This window comes from Chenopodium quinoa, unplaced genomic scaffold, assembly GCF_001683475.1.
Source record: "Chenopodium quinoa cultivar QQ74 unplaced genomic scaffold, ASM168347v1, whole genome shotgun sequence".
In the NCBI taxonomy this organism is placed as follows: domain Eukaryota; kingdom Viridiplantae; phylum Streptophyta; class Magnoliopsida; order Caryophyllales; family Amaranthaceae; genus Chenopodium; species Chenopodium quinoa.
The window spans coordinates 1-16,942 of record NW_018743920.1 but is presented as its reverse complement, the minus strand read 5'-3'; the positions used below and the strand labels follow the sequence as shown (position 1 = coordinate 16,942).

General features: G+C 36.9%; 3 protein-coding genes across 3 annotated transcripts; 2 read left to right on the top strand and 1 right to left on the bottom strand.

Annotated features, from left to right (window-relative positions):
- The first annotated feature begins 8 nt into the window (after nucleotides 1-8).
- On the top strand, nucleotides 9-1,993 carry LOC110687719 (pentatricopeptide repeat-containing protein At3g22670, mitochondrial-like). Its single transcript, XM_021864340.1, has one exon. The coding sequence runs from the start codon at nucleotides 16-18 to the stop codon at nucleotides 1,705-1,707; it is 1,692 nt and encodes a 563-aa protein (XP_021720032.1). The 5' UTR covers nucleotides 9-15; the 3' UTR covers nucleotides 1,708-1,993.
- Nucleotides 1,994-7,717: 5,724 nt separating this feature from the next.
- Nucleotides 7,718-13,599, top strand: LOC110687718. Its single transcript, XM_021864339.1, has 10 exons — nucleotides 7,718-8,116; nucleotides 9,089-9,430; nucleotides 9,789-9,861; nucleotides 9,967-10,079; nucleotides 10,218-10,302; nucleotides 10,461-10,533; nucleotides 11,614-11,669; nucleotides 12,281-12,346; nucleotides 12,881-12,946; nucleotides 13,057-13,599. The coding sequence occupies exons 1-10, from the start codon at nucleotides 7,935-7,937 to the stop codon at nucleotides 13,138-13,140; spliced, it is 1,140 nt and encodes a 379-aa protein (XP_021720031.1). The 5' UTR covers nucleotides 7,718-7,934; the 3' UTR covers nucleotides 13,141-13,599.
- A 152-nt stretch (nucleotides 13,600-13,751) lies between these two features.
- On the bottom strand, nucleotides 13,752-16,862 carry LOC110688624 (probable LRR receptor-like serine/threonine-protein kinase At5g48740; the record flags this gene model as incomplete). Its single annotated transcript, XM_021865387.1, has 11 exons — nucleotides 13,752-14,280; nucleotides 14,781-14,916; nucleotides 15,002-15,191; nucleotides 15,292-15,360; nucleotides 15,457-15,583; nucleotides 15,696-15,901; nucleotides 16,004-16,236; nucleotides 16,320-16,388; nucleotides 16,482-16,553; nucleotides 16,643-16,711; nucleotides 16,794-16,862. Coding segments are annotated over 11 exons (1,459 nt in total), but the record flags the coding sequence as incomplete, so codon positions are not given.
- Nucleotides 16,863-16,942: the final 80 nt, after the last annotated feature.

Here is a 16,942-nt window from a genome sequence, read left to right as displayed (position 1 = left end):
AACCCGTTTGGAAAAATGCTTTCGTGTCGCAAAATTGCCAAGTGTGTCGTGTGCTTTTGGCCTCGGGAAGCTGTACATTTGTATGGTGTTTATCAAAACATTACCAGCTATAGACGTCCAATTTGTGCTTCCTTTTGCACTTTCCCGGAGTCACCTAATGCTGCTGATACCCTTAATGTTGTTGAGTCACCCGAGTTACCTAATTGGATAAAGTTTTGTGAACATGAAGACCCTTCTGTTGTGGAATCGGATGATTTTGTTTTGCCCAAAATTGCTGAATGGGCTGACACCCAAAAGCTACATGTTGACCATAGCAAGTATGTCAAACACATGGTAGGTGAAATTGTGGATAGTGACGTCAATAGGTTGGCCGAAGTTATAAAGGGACAGTCTGAGTTGCCCAATGCTGTTGGCTATGCTCTGGCTGAGTGTGGGCAAATTGATTTATCTGAGAGCTTGGTGGAGAAGATTTTACAGAGATTTCGTAATGACTGGGTCCCTGCATTTGGGTTTTTTAAATGGGCCAAAGATCAAACAGGTTTTATGCCCACGGATAAGTGCTACAATATGATGGTTGATATATTGGGGATGTCAAGGAAATTTGAATTAATGTGGGAGTTGGTCGATGAGATGCACAAATTGGGAGGATTAGTTTCAATTGTCACAATGAGTAGGGTTATGAGAAGGCTTTCTAAAGCTGGAAAATATGATGATGCTGTTGAGACATTTAAGAAATTTGAGCACTATGGCATGATCAAAGACACTACAGCATTGCACATAATAATGGATACCTTGGTGAAAGAAAAGAATGTTGAGCGTGCTCAGGAAAGTATTTTGGAGTTTAAGGATGAAATAGCTCTGAATTGTCGCACTTTTAATATCTTGATCCATGGTTGGTGCAAGGCTAGGAAACATAATGAAGCAAGAAAAATAATGGAGGTTATGGAGAAGCATGGCTGTCTCCCTGATGTGGCATCATATACTTGTTTTGTTGAGTCATATTGCCAAGAGAAAGATTTTCGTAAAGTTGATGAAATTTTAAATGAGATGCAGCAAAAAGGTTGCCCCCCTAATGTAGTGACTTATACTATTTTTATGCTTGCTTTGGGGAAAGCTAAAGAGATAAACGAATCCTTGGAAATTTATCAAAAAATGATGCAAAATGGTTGTGTCCCTGACTCAAGCTTCTATAGTGCCTTGATTTTCATCCTGAGCAATTCTGGAAGGTTTAAAGATGCATGTGATCTCTTCAATGATATGCCAAAGCAAAATGTTGCCCCTGATGTCTTGACATACAATACCATGATATCTTCTGCTTGTGCTCATTCAAAAGAAGAATATGCTTTTGAGTTACTCAAAGAAATGGAGGAGAAGTCTTGTAGACCTAATCTTCAGACTTTTATACCATTGCTGAAAATGTGCTGTGTGCAGAAGAGAATGAAGGTTCTCAAGTACTTGCTAGATTACATGTTTTTGAAAAATATTAGTGTTGATTTCTCAACATATTGCCTTCTTGTGGATCGGCTATGTAAGAGTGGGAAACTGGAGCATGCCTGTTCCTTTGTTGAACTAATTATCTTGAAGGGAATGGTTCCTAAGGATAACACGTACCAGTTGCTGATGGAAAAACTTGAGCAGAAAGGCATGGTGAAAGCGAAGCAGCAGATTGAAAGTTTAATGTTGAAGGCAGAAGTATCACCCACATAATAGGACTTTTGGTTTCCGATGATGGTTGCAATAGTGAGTTTTGTGACTAGGGAAGAATTTGGTAGCGGAACTCATTCCAAGTTTCTGCCTTCTCCATTTTTTGCTTATTGTGACATGATTATATGTAACATATTGCTAGTTTTAGCTCTTCAAATGCCAAAGAAGCATTGCTGAAGAGAGATAAGACTCTAAGGTAGAATTGTTTTCCTCTCTAACAAGAATTTTTGTTTGCTGTAATGTTCTTGAGTTTCTTCTTAGTCTGATGAGTTCCAATGGAACTACTCAAGTTGTTTGTTTTTAGTTCTTCATTAGTGCTACCATGGCTCATTGTTTCAGTTTGTCATTTGTTGCATCGAGTTCTTATATTATCAATAACCTTGTCTAGTATTGGTTTATTAGAGAGACAGTGTACTAATGCTAGCTATTAACTTGTTAAAAAATTATATCAATGGTATTATAGCAAAAATAAAAAAGAAGGAAGTCTGGCCTAGTGGCCCGTTACATGAATCCTGATAGTTTTTTCTCAATTTTTCCTTGCCATCCCCTAATATCTTTTGTCTGTTTTCTGATCTACCCCCCCCCCCCCCAATTCTGTTTTAGATATTCAATGGTTTGTGTTTTTAATAGGATATGGCTCTTCATAAAAAACCGAGAGGCCTTATTCCACCAAAACAATTGCGTCCACCTTCTCTGTTGCTCTGGCACCACTTCAATTGCCATTCCTCACTTTAATTTGGTGGTCAAATTTGACCACCAATCTGTCAACCATGAAAATCATGAGAATAAAAAATCTTATTACCATTGACAATTTGAGCAGACAAGTTTAGCTACATATGTTATTTTAGGAATCTTGATTCATTTAATTTTTTGGTGGTGGAAAGAGCTTTGGTGTAGTGGTAGTGGTTTTTTTGGAGGAGTGGATTAGTCGTGTTGGCTGTAAGATGAGTGATATTATATGTTGCCTCGTTTAGTACAGGTTTGGGATGGTATATGTTTTTGATCTTTCAGTGGATGATAAGACTGATGAAATAAGTTTGGGAATGATGATACTGATAATTAGGGAGAGCTGTTGGACATTTGGTTTATTGTACTTCATGTCATATTCTTGGAAGTGAGCAAATTTAAGTGCAGATGCAGCAACAATATTTGAATTCATGTGAAGAAATTGAGCCAGTTTGAGAGTGTGGTTTGGAGATAGTATAGGATTGATAAATTTCTTTTGAAAAGTTTGAGTGCAGGTGCAGTAACAATTTTGGATTCATTTGCAGGCATAATTGGATCAAATTCATGTCCAGAAGAATGAATTGATGGGTGGCTATGGAGAAAAGAGCAAATTTTTGCCCAATCAACTCTCTAATAATCAACCCCCTATATTCTAACATTGTCAATGAGTGATAAATAATCTCTGCAAACATTATTATAATGTTCTTATCATGTGTCTAGTGTGTCTGATTAAAGACTGCCTCTGTTGTTGGAACCAGATTGAACTAAGCAATACCCGTGTTCCAATTTGGAAATCTATCAATGGCGAAAAGGCCAGTTCCATGGGATGATCAGGTAGATCTTGTGTCATCAGATGATGAAGCAGCAGATATGGAGGCAGATGATGGCGCCTCTGACCAAAAGCCTAACATCGATGGTCTTAGTTACCAACCTGCCAATGAAAAACATTCTGAAGGTACATGATTACTTGTAAGCTTTTATATTTTGATGGATGAACAGTTCTTGGTTCCTCTCTAATGTTTGAATACTGCTTGATGGTGGGCCTTGATGCCCTTTATAAATTCTTGTATTATGTCTTTTTGGCAAATGATCCCTTGGTGATGATTTAGTTACATATAGTAGTAGTGGTGTATAAGTTCACTGTAAAGTTAAGTCAGAACAATACATAAATTTTAGGAAAATTTGTCAAAAAAAACCTTTTAAATGCACCATTTTGCGAAAAAAAAACCTTTTAAAAGCTTTTTCGTAAAAGAAAACCCGAAGTTAAATTTTTTTGCAAAAGAAAACTCAATTGTGAAATTTTTTTGTTGAAGACAACCTAATGCCTCTAATTCACTTAATTAAGCTCTAATTTCTTCTAATTATCCTCTAAGTCTCACTTAACCATTTATTAATTAATTTAACTTATAAATAAAAAACCCCAAAAACCACCACCCCCACCACCAACCAGCCACTCCCTCCTTTTCCCTCCCATGGCAGCAGCCCCTCCCCCGAACTGAGCCACGCCTTGAACCCCCAACTCCCAGCGACCCACCTCGACGGCCAATAAAAACCACCACCCCCACACCAACCAGCCACTCCCTCCTTTTCCCCTCCCATGGCAGCAGCCCCCTCCCCTGAACCGAGCCACCGCCTTGAACCCCCAACTCCCGGTGACCCACCTCGACGGCCAATAACATCGAGCAATTAATGGGTGTTTCTGGTCAGGTGGCACGCTTCTTCTCCCTCTTCCTTTTCTCTCGTTGACTCACTCTCTCTCCCTCTTTCTCGCAGTCGCCGCCGCGTTGTCGTCCGCCACTCGATGTTGATGCTCTCATCGCTGTCTAAGGAGGGAAGGTGGATGGTCGGGGTTAGGGTTTAGGGAAGGGGGAGGGTTGCAGCGGGGGTAAGGGGTAAAGGGAGAGAGGCCGGCTAGCGATTCAGGGGCGGTGGCTCAGTTGGGGGGAGGGGGCTGCTGCCAAGGGAGGGGGGAGGGGGAGGAGACGGAGAGGGTGGCTGGCTGGTGGAGTGGTGGTAGGGATGATATGGTGGTTTTTATTTAATTTAATTATAAAATGGCTAAGTGAGAGTTATAGGATAATTACGAAAAAATTAGAGCTTAATTAAGTGAATTAGAGGCACCGGTTGTCTTTTGCAAAAAAATTTAACTTTGGGTTTTCTTTACGAAAAACCTTTTAAAAGGTTTTTTTTCGCAAAATGGTGCATTTAAAAAGGTTTTTTTTTGACAAATTTTCCTAAATTTTATATGCCAATTATTACTGTTGTCTTAGCTTTCATTGAAGCAGCTCTACCTCCCTTAGTCCTCTTGCAATTTTTCTAGAGATTAATGGCTATCTACTGGCCTTTACAAAATGCTGCATGCCATCAGCAAAAGCACCATCAGTAGTGCCCTTACTGATTCATGTATCGCATATAAAGATCACTGAAACCTGCCAGTCACTACCATGCTTTTAATAAATCTTGCCTAATTCTTAGTATAGTTTTTAATAACCCAACTCTTTTCTTGAACAATTGTGTTCTTTATCATCAACAAAAATAGTCTCACCTCTTTCTCGTCAAAGTTGACTATTTCTCTTCAGTTCATTAGGTTCCTTGAACTTTGATCTTATGACTCTGAAGCCATTGAATATTTTTTAACATGGGATGGTGAGGTCGTAAAGTAAATGAGGTTGGGAGGCAGAGCCCAAAACTGTAGTCAATTGCACTAAGACGGAAAGTGATAGAAGTTAGATTAGGAACATTATTTCTTGCTTCCCAAAGATCTGAAGTTGATTTCGAGATTTTTTAGAGAATTTAGGCTATGTTTTGGCCCAATGAACATCTTAAGAGGAAGAGAAAGGCAATTGAATAACTGTTCTGTCATAGGGGGCTGGAAAATTGATATCAATGCACAGAGGTAGAACATACTTGGTGGAAAAGTGGAGGTCTTTTTTGCGGCAAGAGTTCTGATTCTGAATGAGAGGGAACTGGTGAGAAAGAGACGTGATTTTTATTCAAGAGTGAAATAATTTATTACTAGATGTATGTTTTGCTAGTTTTTCTGCATCTGAGTTTTTGAGAGAGTATTGTAATCAAACTTATTTATTGAAAGTGTCTGAAGTCTTTAATTCTTATCTCTCCAGCACAGCCTTTTAGATATTTCTCTACACACATTTAACATCTGATACTACTGTGTGTGGTATGATCTGTTGTATATTTATGAATGCAGCTGCTGATGTCTATATTGTGCTTCACATTGTGCAGGTGCCATGGTGAGAAGGGCAAAAATATACCAGGAGTACATGAAAAAAGGTCCCATTCCATGCCAACGCGGATCAGTCATACGTGTAATTCATGGATGGGATTAGCCAAATCAATCAAGGAGCTATATGGGCAGCCACTGCACTACCTCACAAACACTCTCCTAAAACAGTGGGATCAAGCAAGATTTGAAACCGGTGATGAGTACCAGCCATTGGACACCGTTATTCATCCTCTTAAAGCGGAAGCAACCATCTGGTTTGTGGAGGAAGTTCATCGCTGCACAGCTTCATACCATCAACTGTCAAAACTCTGGCTGGGTGATCCAATGCACCATGCTTATGTAGATGCTATCTTCCCAAAGATATGACATTTGGTTGGTTCTAACTTGTCGGTAATGCTGTGCTTGCACTTGGTGTATAAGTATATTTGTCTTGTACATGAATGTGAATTCTCTGTACTGACTTTGGTGAAGAAGTGCATGCTGCTGCAGGACTTGCAAAATTAAGTTTTGGTTCTGAAGTAACCTGTATGTTCTTGTTACTTCCCCTACTTTCAGCGCATATCTTGTTACCCATCTTATTTGGATAATCTCCCTCCAACACGATAGTGTATTTAGCTAGTATCGTGACAATTAAATCTGGATGAAAGTAATGCGAGTATTACTATAGTTGATGAAATGTTGGATGAGTTTGCCACGCCACAGTAAACCTCAAAGGAAGGCATAAAAACATACTACCTCTGTTTCTTTTTTATTTACAACAAAGGGGTATTTTTATGTGAGACATAAAAAATTCATTTGTTGCAAATAAAAAGAAACAATAAATCCGATCGAGACCCGTAACTTTGGGTGCATGGGTGCAGCATGTTCAATAAAGCGCCCCCTAAATAAATGTACAAAAGTTTGGCTTTGGCATGTTGAATGCTGTATAGACAGGCTAGTTCATGCATCTGTAGGCAAGAGTAGATTTTGTTTATATATTAATATATTTTATTTTCTTGAATTCAAAAATAAAATCTGTAAAGCATAAACAAGTGAAAGTTGACCCGTATAAACGACTTTATTACTTGTATATAGGAATGATAGTGGCAAGCATAAGAGCAATTGAGCAGGATAAAAACAACATAACATCGTAAAACAAGGTATGAAACATAAATTATGGACGTTTAAGATTCTCTTTGGATGCCAATAGTCTCTGTAGAAGCGATATTGAAATTTAATGGATTTATAGGTGCAGTAATCTCCCAAAAATAATAGTTGTATGTAGCAAGTCTTTTCAAAATTAATATGAATAATATATCACAAACGATATACTTTTCTGATAATCTAACTAATACAATACTCTGTAGTAGAGAAATGGAGTAATTAAGAAAATTGATGACCAAGTGATTAGCAACTACTTTGTAATTGCCTTGCTTTTAGAATATTTGATATCCATATTGGCCATTGAAATCATAAACGACTGAAGACTTAACCTCAAATAACACGTAAAATTAGAAGTGATGATGCAAAATGATATCGTATGCCCTAACAAGTCTATTTACCTATATCAAAGTGGAATTTTTTTTAGAGAGAAATTTCCCTCCTAGACTCTATTCTATCTTTTACATAATCATCAATTTGTCAAAGAAATTCATTATTTATTTATTGTTGTAATTAAATATTGATTATTGTGTTACATTTATCCAAAAACTTCTACTTCCTCCGTTTCTTTCAAATGCAACACACCTTTTTTTCACGCTTTTTTAGGAGGTGATTAGAGTAGGTAAACAGACAAATTAATCAAAATAATTTATACACATATTAGCTAACCCTTCTCTAATCGTGGTGTTAAAATTATTTTGATAGCTCACTTACCTATTCGAATCACCTCCTAAAAAACGTGTCAAAAAGATGTGTTGTATTTTAAAAAACAGAGGAAATATATTTTAAAAACCGAGCATGAATCGAGAATCATCTAGTCGACTAATAGATTACTCTTATCACACAACTGGCCGAAGACAATCCTTTTCCTTTGGTATAATATAAAGTGATTCACACAAACACACTTCCTACTTAATAGGCATATGCTTCTGCTGATTCCCCCAAAACTTGACACTCACTCCCCCCCACAGAAGTTACAAACTTCCCAAAGAAATTGAAAATAAAATTAACATGGTAATTCAATTCTTGTCTTTTACACCCCATTATTGAATAATTCTGAGTGTTGCTGAATTCTTCTGACTGACAACTGATTAATTGAGAAGCACATTTAGGAGAAAGAATGTCGTCAATGGCGACGGTTTTCTCTCACTACCCTTCTCTTAGCCCTCCTTTAGCAATTTCCCATGCCTGTAAACCACGTTTTCTGAAGCTTTCAAGCTGCTTCAATGGAGTTCATGGTGCTTTTCCTCACAAAAGGGTGCTTCTTTCTGCTACCCACTTCTCCAAATATTTATGTTTTCGGTATATATCTTCCTTATTTTCTCTATTTCTTGCCTTTTGTGTTATAATCTTTGTTGGGTAATTGTTATATATCATAGATATTGTTTTTGTGATAGTTTATTGAGCTCAAATTGTTGGCATGGTTATTTTTGAGAAAAATTGCTAGCCTTAGATTTGTGAAATAATGTTATTGATTGGCAGTTGATATTGGTGAGTGTTGTTGATAGCTAGGTGTCAATGGTCTTTTGTTTTTTGGTGTATAGGGTGTCATAAAGGGCATTAATATAGACAGGATTTGATTACGAATCTTGGGTAATGGTACTACGGTACTACCCCTAAGTCTCTAATTAGATAAGCTAATTGGCATCCACACAAATGTTCTTTTGTTGCTAATTATGAATGTGAGGTTAATTTTGCACAATGATGTGGATATGTGCCCAAGGCACAAGGTTCCATACATGATCATGTATCGAGTCAAAGCCCACTTGCTTATTGTTGTGAACCGAATGCCTCTATCCTTAACCAATTGGCATTGAATAGCATGGCTCACTTTGGGGCATTAGCTCACTTATTAACAATTTAATTGTCTTAATATATTTTGCAAATTGAATAAATCTGACTTGACATTGGAACTTGTCATTTGTATTGTTGGTTGAAGTATGCCCTGGTGTGAGGTCCTCTAAGTGATTTGTGGAAGGATAAGAGTTATGAGTATTTCTTTGTGGTGGAGAAGCATTGACCAAGTTGGCATTATTTTGAGAGGATAGTAAGGAGGGCCTCCGCTGGACTGAGCTATCTTAGGCCAGCTCTTTATTTTTTTTCTTTGGGGTGGGGGGAGGGGTGGGAGAAGGTGTGTTTTGTAGAGAGCTTTTATTTATTATTTGGTTTCCTCATCTTTTGCATGATATATGGAATATGTGTTCAGTGTTTTGTCTTATCATTTTCTCAAAATATCAAATTCATACATTATGTTGTCTTGCTCGACACCAACAGTGTGAGAAGTTTTCAGCCAGAAGATGCAGGGGTTGATGATGCTGCAAACACGGGCAATTCCTTGAATAGAGGTGTAAAGTTGAATGAGGAGTTGTTCAAGGGCCAGCAAGATAGTGGGAAAGGCAGTTCATTTTTGGCAAAATTGGCAATTGGCCTTGGAGTGGTTGCAACTGTCACCTTCTTGTCTATTGGTTTCAAGCAGCAAAATTTGGGAACTTCCCTTGGAATTGAAATCCAACGCCTGTCTGATATTTCATCGTCTTCAAGCTTGGCTGCATCATCTGTTGGCTTCTCTTTTAAAGCATTTGGTTACAGAGTTTTACTTCCACAGTATGCTCCAGGGTATGTGTCAAATCAATCATTGAACCTTACATTAACTGTTAAGTGAAGCCTTTGACTTGTCTGTTTGTTCAAAAGCGAAAGGATGGTGTAATATATTGTTTTAATGGCATCACTCATTCACTCTATAGTTTGTTTGGTTTGTGAAAGACTGAAAGTATTCACCATTTAAGGATAGAGCTTATATAGAACCAAGAGTAAAATTGTATGAGTATGTCATTGCATCATGTTGTTGTAAACACTTATTTTCAATGCTATTTTGCTTTTTCCTCTTTGGACATTACATCATGTTTTTCAATTTGGACCTATTGCTTTCTTCAATGTAGTGTAAAAACTAAAATCTATAGAAAAACAATAACAGGTGGATCTACTTCTTGTTGCTCATGGCTGCTGGATGTGGACTTTTCATCAGTGAAGAGGCTTTAAATATATGGGTCTGTCCTTTCTGCTGGTACTTCTGTTTCACAAACTCCAATGTTTGTTTTGTGTTTCATAGCTATTTCATGTTTTCATTGGTTGACTGAATGTGTAAGATATAGGTTGGTATAACATTGGCACGGAAATTATGTTTGGATGGTACATGGCAATCCTTTGCTGCATCATTCTCCAGTAATGCGCCATATATAATCTCTACAGTTTTATGGGTATACTGGTTAGTGGTTTTTTATTTATTTATTTATTTTTATTTAATGCTGTTTATGTATTAACAGATTTCCCAGGGGAAAAAAATGTTCTCCTTCCATGACTTTTTCTGCTCTTAGATAAACTCACGAAACTTTCTTTTCTTTAGGGGAGTTTGCATCAGTGATATGATACCATTTTACGTTGGGAAGCTATTTAAGCAATCTGGAGCTTCTGATGATTTGTGTTCAAAGGTTTGCTCTTCATCCATAATTCAAATGTAGAGGACTTTTATTCCAAAATCTATGCAACTGGATTGAGCCCTAAAGCCTAAACTTTCCTAGGTCTCCTCTCCTCTTCTCTTTCCTTGCATTTTTTTTCCTGTATTTGAATATTCTTTCAATAAATGCAGTTAGGGGTTAGCAAAGAGAAGGCGATGAACATTACACAAGCTGTTCAAAGATATGGAAATCTTAGTGGTTTCGGTAAATATTCTGAACTTGCTAGTCATTTTCTCCAACTTATTTTGTGGTCTGTAATATCATGTCCTATGGTTTAGAGTAGGCCATTATCATGTATAAATGCCAATAAGGGGATATAGTCACAGGTTTGATCTTGCTTGATGTACTGGCATAGATGAGGGTAGTTTGAGTTTTCTGTTTTATAAAAAAGTGTTCTTGCTCCTCTTATTTCCTTGGGACCTTTGACTGCCCTGTTATATGATCTTTGTAACGTGGGATAACGCAGAGAGATTGTCTTTCTACAAGTATTATTTAGGCATTGACTAGCTAATCCTATATTCTACGGTTTTGAATTTATATTGTTGATTATTGTAAGATCATTATACAGCTTGCTTTAGCTATATACTTCCTCCGTTCTTTTTTTATTGCATCATAGGGGTTTTGAAGGCAAAATTTGGTAGTGGGAAAATGTAAGAGGGAGAAACGTAAAAATACAAAATTGTCCATGTAATGTAAAGATAAAATAAAAAGTAAGTGTGAAAAAGTAAGGGTATGTTGGGTATTTACAGTATGAACATAGATATTTTTCGTCCTAAAATGGAAGTGATGCAGTATTTGTGAAACTTCCCAAAAAGGCAAGTGATGCGATATTAAAAGAACGGAGGAAGTATAAGAAATTGGGTGCAAGAATTCCTTTAATGCTCTATGAATGCTAATGGTTTGGGTAAAAGAGCCTCTTTACAATTTTGCAGGCAAGGTTGTGTCATCTAACCTGCCTTTAAGATTTGACGAGTCCTTGTAGCTATAGTATGGTAATATACTTATATATATGAATGGGAAGTAGAACTAAAAAAAAAAGAAAAAAAAAAACCTTTAGTACATCTACTTCGATGCATGCCGCTTTTCTTTGGTAGTTGTTCAAATGACCCTAACAAAAGCTTTATTGTTGTTTAAGAATTAATTTAGTTTTCTGGAATGCAATCTTTCTCATTTATCTATTATAATTATTTGCTAGTCCTGTTTCCCTTAATTAAATATGCAGCTTGTCTAGCATTTGGAATGATTTACTGACTGTTTATGTATTACATTTTCCCTAATAAACAGTTGAACGATTCTCTCTTGGAGTCAGAAATCCAACAGCATTCCTTGCAGGAGCCATGGTTAGAGTTCATAACTCCTTCAGAGACCCTTTGTATTTATTTACTGGTGACCAAAATGTAGCTGCTAACTGTCACTTCCTCTTGAAGTTTGAGTTTAATACTTTAGTATTGCTTGCAATCTTCCACAAGGATGAATTTTCTTTCTTAGATGTGCAATTGAATTATGTTGAATTCAACACTGTTTCACAGAACAGTGACATGCCCCCATCTGCAACCCCAATCCCAACCCAATCAATCAATCAATCAATCAAAGCCTTACTCCCATAAGTGGGGTCGGCTACATGAACCAAATCTGATTATTCCGTGTAGTCATCCACAAATCCATATGCTTCATGGCATGAGCCAAACCCCAATCCCAACCCAGACACACAAAATAAAAGAACAGAACTATGTTACCGTAACCCAAGGCTTTATTGCAGTTTCTAGTTTCTATTAGTCACCTGTACTTTATCTCCTTTTGGGGGCTTTTGGCCACTGTTTTCAATAGTTTATGGATTTATGTTTTTGTCATTGTTGCTGCTGCTGTTGCTCATCCCGCAATATTAACCTAATATTGTCAGCAACTTGCTGGGCTTAACCACGCTTATGTTTATGGTTTTCATGTAATGCAGGGTATTTCTCCCGAGTGTTTCTTTGTTGGTGTTTGCTGTGGTGGTTTGATCACCCTACCTGTTCAGGTTAGCACAGCTGTTGAATGTTCCTCTCCACTTGTTATTTGCTGCCTACTAAACCATGAATGTCTGTGCATGAAATATATAAACAGACTTTCCATGGAAGTTATTTGTCCATTATACAACGACTATCCCTTGCTGATTGAGCTTTAGAAACAGTTCACACCAAGTGAATTTGTTTTTGTCTTGCAAAATCTGAGAACATTTACAAACTATTGGGTAGGGATTGATATATGGTGATAATGCTAATGATATTTCATGTAATATTTATAAATAAGGAAAATTCCATGCCAATACCCAAAGTAATGCAGCTCTTTATCCAATGTTCCCCTAGTATCCTTTTTTCCTTAAAATTTTCCACTACCATTTTAGAGGCAATTTTAAACGGTAAACTGGTAATGGAAAATTTTGAAGTAAAACACATACAAGTGAAATTTTTCTTAGCATAATTAATTTTCCTGCATAATGGGCCATTAGTGAATAAAATGGCTTTCTGACTGAATTGAGAAGCTAATACTTTGATCTATTTCTGTGCTGTAGTTGGCTATCGGGTTCCTATTAAGAGAACGTCCTCTTTTTGCCTTAGCTACTGTTGCTTCTGTGGTGGTAAGTTATGCCCCAAAACCTCTAAATTTTCTTAGACACTTTAATCTTATTCCTCTTCCTCTATAATTTTTACTTTTATTTTCTTTACTGTTTTCTTTTGAATAATGCAGGCTATCTGGACTATATTTCCATATGCTGTTGCTGCTTCAACGGCATTGTTTTTCTATTTGCGGCAGAGATACTCTTCTTCATAGGCCATTTAGAATTGAAGTATCAACTGCTTTTCGTGGGCATGAAAAACCCGAGCCCATACAATCTTCCCTGGCATTTCCGGACTACAGAATAGCAGAATGATGCATCTTACATACAAGTAGGGTAGATTGGAGAGCAGATACTGGTTGATGGTAATTCCAATCATTTGCTTACAATTAATCTCTTAATTATTTTATTCTATCCCTCAAATATATATTGACTGCTGTAAATGGTGGTATATATATAGCTAGCCTGACTAACACAGAAAATTCGAATACAATTATATTAAAGTGATATAGTTAAAATCCTTTACTGTAAATCCATGTATGGGTGGCTAGATAGAAGTATGAGATTATAAATTTCAGAGATCATGAGATCTGTAAACTTTCTATACTTCTCATTTTATGTGAAGAGTGTGTAATTCATTTCTTTTCAATTATAACAATCGGTTATGAAGTGAGATTGAGTCAATTAATAACATGAAAACAATTTCTCCTTCCTCAAGATTTAAAAAAAACAACACACACACACACTTAAGCTTTAAGCATAGCTTAAAGTCTTCAAAAATGGTGTTAAGTAGTGGAAGTTGGCTGTTGGATATAGAAAGGTAGAATGAAGTAGCAAGTGTCATCAATGTTCATACTAAAACCAAGTATCTTCGTTCTTGACAGTTTGTCGGAAAAATAATCAAAATCGTGTATTTTATTTTTTACTATACGTAAACGTATCTCTTCTTGTATCCTAATAAGGTATACTTCTTAAGCTTTTTTTACAAGATGTACTATCTTACAATATCCTTAAGCCGGACATAATTATGTATCTGTTCAACCCATTGCCATAAATTATTAAATTTAGCTATAAAAAATAATTCAAAACTGATGTAATATGCATGATGTATATTGTTGCATCATAAACTCAAGCTCTTAATCAGCTTGTCCATTTGAAGCGAGATGTGCAAGCTGAAGGCTGTAGGCTTCTTTAAGCTCCTGTAGTACCTCACCCATAGTAGGCCTGATCGACGCATCTCTTTCAACACACCTAGAAGCAATAGCAGCTGCCTTCCTCATACTCTCCATGTCATAGTCTCGCACCAGATTATCATCCACTACCTCAAACATTCCTGCTTGCAAAAATGGTTTGGCCTGTACATAACAACCGTTCAAGGTGCATTAGATTCAGTCATTAGGCAGAGGGCTCAAGTTAGGGGTCGAAAGTGTTGAATCTTAATTTGTTCACTTTTGCTGAATCCCTGGAGTTGCATTTTCTGTATAAATGTCCTTCAACTACTTTGATTATATGCGCTAATCGCTAAATCATACTGAAATAATAATTAACTTGACAGAAGAAATTGAGAATAATCAGGCTAGCATTCAACATTTTGTGTGCCTTGACTAGGTCCATAAGGTTTCACCCTTTGCTATTCAAACTCTTCAAACCACCTCAAATACTTGTCTTGGATCCTCGATAGTTCCATTAACTTTGTTCTGGTTTTAGGCTAAGTTTTGGGTCGGGTGCTGATGGAAGTGACAGACAATTAACTAGAAGCTCAGGAAGGATATGAAGTACAAAGCAAGCATTTAGATGTCTAGTATAAGGAGCAACAAAATTTCTAACTAGAAAAGATACAGTAGTTAGAGTGTACCCATAAAACCAAGTTGAAGGAGTCCGGATTTCCGGATCCACGGGTAAATGGTTCCCGACCGCAAATGAGCTCCAAAAGAACGACTCCGAAACTATAGATATCACTTTTTTCAGTTAACTGTAAGGTAGAATAGTATCTGTATGAAGAAAACAAGATCAAATTAGTGAATACCTATTTAAAATCGATAACTAATATTATGAAAGAACTAGTTCAAAACTCACTCAGGATCAAGATATCCAGTAGTTCCCTTTACAGTGGTAGTTACATGGGTTGCTTCTGCTTCTGATAACTGCTTAGACAGGCCAAAATCAGCAACTTTAGCATTCATCTGTGCATCGAGAAGTATGTTACTGCACTTGATATCCCTGTGTATTATTCTAGGTTCGCTCCCATTGTGCAGATAGTGCAAACCTACAAATATTATGGTCAGGGAACTGGTGTAACTTTTTCAAATTAAAAATAAAAATGTATTATTCCATCTTCCAAAATGACAGCGGAAACTATGATATACCTTTAGCAGCATCAATGCCAATTTTAAGTCTCCGAACCCAATTCAGGGTGAATTTCTTACTGTTTGAACCTGATCATGGCCAAGTGAAAGAGTTGGTAATTCAAAGACCAATGAAAAAACAAATTTTGCATACCCTTAATAAGCTTTTTGATGTTGCTGCCATACCATATAGGCTGTCAGCTAATGATCCACCGGGCAAATACTCATAAACCAGTATCTGCTGCTTTGACTCGTGACAGAACCCTTCCAAAGATACCAAGTTCTGATGTCTAATTTGTGATAGTAGATGAACCTAAAAATAGATACAAACCTCATTTATAAGCAACTCCACTGTTAGTAGTTAGAATATTGTATATGCTGCAAGTGTGAACGTAATAATTCTGACTGTTCGTTAGAAATTGAACCTCGTTAACGAAGGAATCAGCCCCAAGTTGAGTCTTATCAGATCGAACTTTCACTGCTACCATCTTTCCATCAGGAAGCTTCCCAAGGTAAACAGATCCAAAACTCCCTTGCCCAATTACATCCTTAAAGTTATTTGTTGCTTTTTTAATTTCTTTGTAAGAAAAGACTCTAGCTGCATTCCAATTTCTGATTTCAGCTTCTTCCTCTGAGCATTACAGTAGAATATCCATGTTAGGGTGAAGGCATATTCATAATAGAATTAGAACTGAAGTACTGAAATAGGAGCTCAGAATCAAGTTTTGCTTACTTGATATGTTATTCAACATTGGCGTTTTCTTTCTCACATATAAGAACACCGACAAACCAATCAAAATAACCACACATATGCTTCCAATAACTGCACCAAGTATGATGGCTATATGTGCATGGCCTCTGTGCTTTCTTTCAGGAATTACAGTAAATTGTGGTGCCTCGATTGGAGCTTCCCCTGAACTGTTACATCCTGATGTAGAGAAAGACAGGCACAAATTTCCTGATATCCTGAACCACAATAACAATCAAGGTTAATGGTTTGTTTTCAACCAGCTGACGAACTAGAGATTTAAGGCATCGTTAAACCCTACCTGAGAATCAAATTCTCTTTCTTCAAAGAGTGTGGAAGAGGCCCTCTTAATTTATTGTTTTCCAGGTTCCTGAAAGATGGCTTCATTCTGTTTAGTATACACACAAAGATGAAATTCTAGGGGGAATTATTACGACAATGTATGCAAGATATAATCTCTTACAGTAGACGGAGTTTCTTTAAAGCTCCTAGCTTGTCAGGAATGGTTCCCTGTAAGCTGTTGTTTTTCAAGTCCCTACAGAAAGAAACCAATCTACAAGTTTTAGATGAGTACAGTTACTGAGGCGGTAAGTTTCTATAGTTTAGGACTAACGTATGACTCACAGAAGTTGAAGATTCACCAGGCTTTCCAGGTCTGTCCCAAAGGAAGTGAGATCGTTGAAACTCAGATTCCTGCAAGTAGAACTTATTCCCATAAGATATCTATATTCCATACCAGAAAGTAAGAAGTTCCATTAAAACCACATGATCTTACAGTTGCTCGATGTGTAGCAGACCCTCCAAGTTTTGTATCTTTCCTGCTAGTGATGTATTATGTAAGTCCCTGGAACATATAGCAAAAAAAATTTACCATAAGAAATAAAGCTAAAATGCGTTATGTTTGTATCTTGGGTTTAAAGATCT